This window comes from Glossina fuscipes, unplaced genomic scaffold (genome assembly GCF_014805625.2).
Source record: "Glossina fuscipes isolate IAEA_lab_2018 unplaced genomic scaffold, Yale_Gfus_2 221, whole genome shotgun sequence".
NCBI classification, from domain to species: Eukaryota; Metazoa; Arthropoda; class Insecta; order Diptera; family Glossinidae; genus Glossina; species Glossina fuscipes.
Window position 1 is genome coordinate 2850115 of NW_023998564.1, and position 7234 is coordinate 2857348.

Here is a 7234-nt window from a genome sequence, read left to right on the forward strand (position 1 = left end):
ATTCCTATTGCAATTTATTTTCTTTCTAACATGAAACATAATTTTCGTTTATTTTTTTTGAAAACAAAAATTTTATATATATTAGAAAACTAATTACAGACTTGGAAAAACGCAGTGTATATTACTGGATGTCTTTTTTTTTATTACACAATTCCTGAAAAAATTTGATTAATATATTTATATGAATCTCTTACGTGTATATACTTATTGTTCTAAAAGTGTCTTGAATTTTTGTTGCTGTTGTTTTTGTTTTTTTTTTTTCAATTACAAATACATTCAACTAGAGTTAACTACTTAAATACTAGTGCATTTAACAATTTATATGGGTATGTTGTTGAAGTGATGAGTAGGTGGTCAGATCATAGACAGGGGTTTTGGAATAAAATATTTTTATGATTTTCTTTTAAAGGAATATTTACAAACAAAAAACTTGATGATTTAAAAATAATAAGCTCCCTACACAAGAAATAATTATATTTGTATTATTATTTGCTTGAAGGTTTCTTATTTTATTATACGAGAAATTTTTCAAATTTAATTATACTAAATTTGTTCTTTTTTTTATTCTTATTCTTCATACTGTGAAAATACAGTATACATATGTGCATATATATGTGTGTTTGTCTGTTACTTTTAAGGTATCCAGGCCTTTTATGTATATTTACGTTAAGTATAAATCCTTTTTCATTTTCATTTTTTGCTAAAGCGAAGTATAGTGTAATATGTTTTAAAAAAGATGGCAAAAAGTAAAAACAAATATAAACATAATATATGTAACGATATAGTTTAACATAAAATACAATTTGTCTAATCTTTTATTTTACTTTAGCTATTCTAAATTTAAAAGCTAATTTATTAATTATATTTTATTTAAACTTATTCAAAAGGTACCTACTTTGCTTCTATGTGATTAAGAGCCTGAAACATAGAAAATGATATCACACTGAATAAAACAGAAAAATGAGACCTTTGACTGTATCCAAATATTGATAAACAACAACACTTAAAAAAATTAAATATTTGATTAATAAGCCATAAAATTTGCAGAACAAATTCTCCTTAGCGTGACTCTTCAATTTCTGACAATGAAAGCCGCAAATATTTCATAAGTTAAATTCAATCCACACCAGAGACGAAAATATACCAGCATCTCTAGTTGAAGGTATTACGCTAACTTGAAACGGAAGCTTTCATTATAAGGATATTCCAAAAGTTGATAATACAAGTCTTTTCTTAAAGACATTCTTAAGGGACTATTTGAAACAAAAAGGCAAAAACGCTATAATCGGACCCGGCCTGCTATTAAATACCCTAAACCGCTTCGTTTAATACAGCTGTTTATGTGACTTTTAGAAATAAGACTATGGGGAAGTAATCGAAAAAGTGGTCCGATCCCAACCACGTTTTCAATAGGTTTCGTCCTCGGGCCAAACCGTACTAGTGTATCCAACTTCATGAAAACATCTCAAAAATTAAGACTTATAGGTTGAGCACAAAACGATGGTTGGACAGACATGACGCTGAATCGATCGGTATAATAAAGGATGGGTCCATTTCAAGTCCTTTTGGGTGTTGCATACATGCGAATAAATGTAATGTACCACTGTACCACAGTATTTATAGCATGTATTTTGGAAATGGATTAAAAGTCTGCTCGAAAAATGTGTGGATATACTAAAGGGCGCAATAGTGGAACACGGCACACTTATTTCTGTAATTGTAAATTCGTCTTTGGACGAAATTTCCAATCAACGTAGTTATATATATATGTATATATATATACACATGTTCTATATATATACATATATGTTGTATATATACATATATTTATGGACTTTGAAAGTATATTTCAAGTTGGAACTTTTCTTTCTAGTTCTTGTGACAGACGGAGTATTAAATCAAGATCTTACGTTAATCAAGTAATATATAAAATTAATTTTTGAATGTTAAAAATAGAAGTGATAAAATTAATAAATCCTCACGCAAGCGTTTAAAAAAAAGATGAAAAAATAATCTCAAAGGTAAGCAAATTGCATAGCAAAACGTTAATGTATATATGTATATATTTTATATAAATGTAAATGTAAATATAAATGTTAATACATATATTTATATATATATAAATGTAAAATACGAATATTAAAAAACTACGAGAACTAATACTAAAAGATTTTATTTTACTACTGTTTTCAACAGTATCCTCAAAATTAAGGACAAGACCAATAGTTTTCTAATACTTAAGTTCGCAGAGCAATATCACTATTTTTTCTTTTTTTTCATTTAACCTTTTATCATTTTGCTAACAAGAAACTGAAGTTGAAAGAGAAAAGGACAGTATGAGAGAGAGAGAGACAGAGAGAGAGAGAGAGAGAGAGAGAGAGAGAGAAAGAGAAAACCCATATGCAAGAGTATACTTGTGCGCTTATAATCTTGGCAATAAATTTGTATACGGTTCACGCGATCAATCATTTCCCTTTTCTCTCTCTCCCCACCTTTCAGTTATGTTTGGCACGCTTACCAAACATATAACCCTTCCATCGTTCAGCTGTACGTGATATCAAAGGATCATTATCGATCGTAGCTAATAGCAACAATTGATTGACATGCGTAGCATGATAATCCCAACGAGCTAGATTTGGCGCCACGCCTAAAGAAAGGTGCCTCAAGTCATAACTTGTGCCTGAGCCAGTGTCAAATAATAGCAGCATATTTTTTAAAGAGATCATTCCTTGCTGGAAGAATTGCCCAGCTTCATTTGCTATAAACGAAGGCGCTGTTGAATTGAGATCATATAAGCCCAGTAGAGAGTAAATGAATCCATTTAACACAAACGAAGCGGGTGTTGTTGGATATTCTTCATACCTAAATAAAAACGAAAAAAAGTTATACTTATCGAACTTTCAAATTATTTTTCATGGTCACCAAAAATATTTATCCATAAAACGTGCTAGAACGCCTCCACCTTTTGAGAATACACGATATGGCTTTAAGCCCAAAGCTGCTGCTTTTAAGTAACGCTTATCACCGCCTGACTTCCAATAAGCTCGAGCCAAGACTGAGATAGCATGACCTTGGCCCATGGCCGACAACCAGCCTGCCTTTAATTCAGCAAAACCATTTAAACTTCGCCGAACAGGGTTTGGCCAACCTCCCGTATTTTGGTCTTGGTTATTTACCAACCATTCGGCCGCGTCATAAAAATTAGCCATATGATCGTACGTTGACAGGCTTATATTATCGAAAAAACCCACACCCAAAAATGATACGGCCAGTATTCGGAGATCAGTACGTTTAACCCTAATTGGAGATTTTTTCGGGCCATCCAAGGCCATACCTTTCTGCACATCTATGTGCAAATCTCGAGTCAAATGGTGCCATTTGTTTAAAGCTTGCAAACCCAAACCGTAGTAAATATTTTCATCTTGCACACTCAATAATAAGTCAACCGGCACGTAGTGGACGCGATATGTATGTTTAGTTTCACGATTTTCCACTGTTATCATAAGACTACTGCTATTAGTAACTAATAATAAGTCAGCACTTAAAACTAAATCCAATGTCTGATCAATTTCTTTAAGAGCGATGGCGCTATCGAAATCACTGGCAGTTTCATATTGTATAACAGAACTATTGAATTTCGGATGCCAAATACGTGTAAGATTACTAATTTTTGAAGGTAACAACCAGTTGGCTTGAACGCTATCGACATTCTCCAGCATCTAAATTAAAATTAAATTAAAATGCTATACAGCCAAAGTGTTATTTACAGAGAATTTATTATGCACATACCCGTATTCTCGGTTCTGGTTCAGTTAAATTTTTACTATAATGTGACAAGGCAAACTGGGCAATCTGTGTGGGATAAAAATAACCCTTCTTCTCCCATTGCGTACTAACTGGCACACCATCAACGGCACTGATACATTTAACGCGATCTCTTATCTATGATATTAAAGAAAAAAGCGTGGGGAGAAGTTTGCAAGTAAGTGAAGTTGGAACTCACCTCTACGTTATAGTTTTCAAAATACATGAAAACACCACGGGCGTCATATTTCCCTTTGGGTACGTTAATCTTTGCAGTACTATGCATCCATAAAAATTTACTCTGCGCTTGACTATTGCTGTTGCCATCGATTGTCGTTAAAGGGGACGCAGGTGAACTCATTGCCCCCGATATATCAAAATAATGACGCAAAAATGAAAATGGGACGTAAACTTCACGGTTATCCCCATCGCGTTTACAGTGCACTGTGTACTCTTGATTGATGATACACTCAATGTCCTGCAACTCCTGCAAGTTAAAACCGTCGTTCGTAGCTATGCCTCCTCTTCCATCGTCGCTTCCATCTAATTGATCGTGAAGTAGATCAGCATTACCAACAGCATAAAGTCGACGATCCCAACGCTTAACAAGGTCTTGAGGAAAAGTAAATTCCACACAACGCATATAAACGGCAGAAGTTATAATCATAACAATTACCGTTAAAAATAATAAAACTGCTTTTAAGTTTAAACGCATGATTACAAAAACGAAGGGTTCTCGCTAAAAAATGAATAAAAACTTTTTTTTAAATCCACGTCAGAAATGAATAGCACGAAATGTAAGGAAACCAACGGAAATATCATTAAGTTCTGGGTAATCAAAATGGAATCAATTTTTAATTTGTGCACAACAGTTAGGAAAAAAGGTTCATTATTGCTATTGAGGGTAAAAGATCATCAGCTACACACATGAAACTGTAAGACTCGAAAATAAACAGATTAAGTAAGCAACTTGAAGTACTATAGTAGGAAATGATCCATCATTAAATATCCTACATCACGGTATAAATGTGCATATAACGAGTTTTCAAAATAAAGTACTAGCTGGGAAGTGAGCGAAAAAGTGTCCGAATCCGAGACATTTCCAATAGCGTTCGTCCTTGAGCCAAAACACGTAAGTATAGTAAGCTTTTTCAAAATTTCTCAAAAAGTATGACTTGGATATAAGACGGACAGATGGACCGACAAGCGTAGATTTGTATAATAGAAGGTGGGTATATCTCAAGTCCTTCTAGGTGCTGCATACATCCGGGCAAAATTAATATACAATTGTTTTGCAAGTAGCGTAGGATATAAAAGAATATAATTCGCATGGAATCAATTATTGATTTACACCAAAGACTGTAACATATCTTTCTAGCCAAGGAACATTTCGAATAGTAAATATTTGTGTAATCTTTAAATCTTTGCAAGATATACCTTGTTATCCAAGAGCATTTTCCGATGGTTTTCAAAGATTATTTGTCACATTTACAACAAATTAGAAGCAGTGTTTGAAATAAATCTTGGATATCCAACTTCTAAGATATCTTCTTGAGATAATCTCAAATCGATGTATATCTAAAAATCCTACTAAAGCATTTTAAGATCTTTTTGTCGGCCTATTACAGGCGTGGGCTTACTTTCAATTACCTTAAGAAAGACCCTGACTGGCAGATTTACCCATACCGATCTTATTGAAATTGGACGCTGAATAAAAAGCCTGGCATTCACATACCAGAAAAGGGGTCTTAAATACTTCAGCTATATTAAGGAAAGCTAAACATGTACTTTTTAAATGTTGCAAATGGAAAGACACAACTCTGGTAGCGGTTAATAATGAAAAATTGTTTGTAAGCAATCGCCAGATTCAAGTCTTTTCTTTCGAAAATCTGATAGAACTAGAATTTCTACATTTAGCATTTATTTGGCGTAAAGCCAAGTATTATTTTTATATAAAGAGAAAGTAATACAACGTCTTACAAAAAAAGGAAAACAAGAAGCGATCAGTGTAAGGAAAAGGGCTATTTTTAGTTGTGCGTTTGACAACAAATTATGAATTTGTGCGAAAAGCAGAAGTGCTTAGCTTTGCGATGTTTTCCAAATGTATATTAGGGCTCCTGAAAAATATTAAGCGTCTCTCGATTATTAACAGCAAGTTTTCCTTAATAACACTTCCTCAGTAGCGTAAACAACAAAAAGAAAAAGAACAACAAAAACATATTAAAACTATCTTATACATAAACATATGCATGCATTATGTCAACCTATGAAAACCGTACGTTGTTTAAAGTGCAAGTTTTTAAAAAGTATGTTGGTAAGGGTTAACACTCTTTTAATATCACATTCGCAAAGATCCAACAACTTTTTCTCTAACCTTCATCGAGTTTCTTTTAGAACTTCTCTCTCTTTTTTAATTAAATATTCCGCCCAATTCATAAAATATAATATGCTGTACATTTCTTTTTTACTATCTTTTTTGAAAATAGTTTCTACGAAAAATCCACAATTCACGGGATTCTGCAGCAGCAAAAACGTCCCCCTTTAGCTGATAGCGGACTGAAAAGTAAAAGATAGAACAAACAATAAGTGCAATTTATAGCAATATTGCATCCCAATTCATTTATATCACCTCTAATTTTCCTTTATAACCACATAATGTACAAAGTAGCTGCACTCTAACTTATTTATTTACGTAATGTAATTTTTTCGAAATAAACGCGAAATTAGTTCTCAATTCTAATGAAATTTTTTGTGGAATTAATAACAGCTTTTGTTGGAATGCTTCACATTCAAACGACAGTACTCATAATCTTTTTTATTCCGAGAGAAAGGGACAAGACAATTATAGGAAAAAACTTAGCATTAAATAAAATCTTATAAAATAATGAACAAATTACCTTTCGCTTAAATAGGATATAATTATGCCTGGATTTATAATTGTTGTTGCTTCGGCTATTTTTATTATTACAAGTAGCTGAGCTGATAGAGGAACCACGCACGTTTTTTGCTTGTTAAGAGCATATTGTGCGTTAGCCAACAAATCTTGAGACATTCGATATAAGTATGAAATTGAAGCTATATTTTTTGTTTTGTGCGGTTTTTAATTATTAATAAAATTTAATACAATTCATTCATTTGTTTTCTCATAATTCTTTTCCTTTTCTTGTAATGTTATAGCGCACGATCTTTTTTTTTTAACTTCGAAAGTAAATTTCTTTACCCATTTTACAGAATTTACGCAAACAAAACATTTCTTAATAATACTGCAAAAAAATTTTCTTGTTAAATATGTATATATTGTTAAAACTAAAGCAAATAAAATTTTCACAAAAAAATAAACTTTTTTCTTCAAATCACAGATGATTTTAATAAAATGATTAGGGGTGAGTTTTTTCCCGAAATTTGTTTCCTGTTTGTTATCGTTTCTTAT

General features: G+C 32.2%; 1 protein-coding gene across 3 annotated transcripts; it reads right to left on the bottom strand.

The window, feature by feature from the left end:
- Positions 1–2108: 2108 nt before the first annotated feature.
- Positions 2109–7113, bottom strand: LOC119642228 (D-glucuronyl C5-epimerase B). 3 transcript variants are annotated; one of them, XM_038041287.1, is made up of 6 exons: positions 6179–6269; positions 4004–4543; positions 3790–3942; positions 2923–3719; positions 2519–2862; positions 2109–2310 (listed from the first exon to the last, which is right to left on the bottom strand). In XM_038041287.1, exons 1-6 carry the CDS (start codon positions 6182–6184, stop codon positions 2300–2302), a joined length of 1851 nt encoding a protein of 616 aa, XP_037897215.1. In that variant the 5' UTR covers positions 6185–6269; the 3' UTR covers positions 2109–2299. The 3 variants fall into 3 exon arrangements, with proteins under 3 accessions (XP_037897215.1, XP_037897216.1, XP_037897214.1); XM_038041288.1 differs by lacking the exon at positions 6179–6269 and adding an exon at positions 6702–7113 and having other exon boundaries at positions 2109–2862; XM_038041286.1 differs by having other exon boundaries at positions 2109–2862.
- Between the last annotated feature and the right edge of the window lie 121 nt (positions 7114–7234).

Bases quoted from the DNA above. Each gene is read 5' to 3' on its own strand.
- LOC119642228 (XM_038041286.1), bottom strand. The intron at 3,943-4,003 runs GTGAGTTCCAAC...TTAATATCATAG, and splicing joins TTGAAAACTATAACGTAGAG to ATAAGAGATCGCGTTAAATG. The intron at 3,720-3,789 runs GTATGTGCATAA...ATTTTAATTTAG, and splicing joins AACCAGAACCGAGAATACGG to ATGCTGGAGAATGTCGATAG.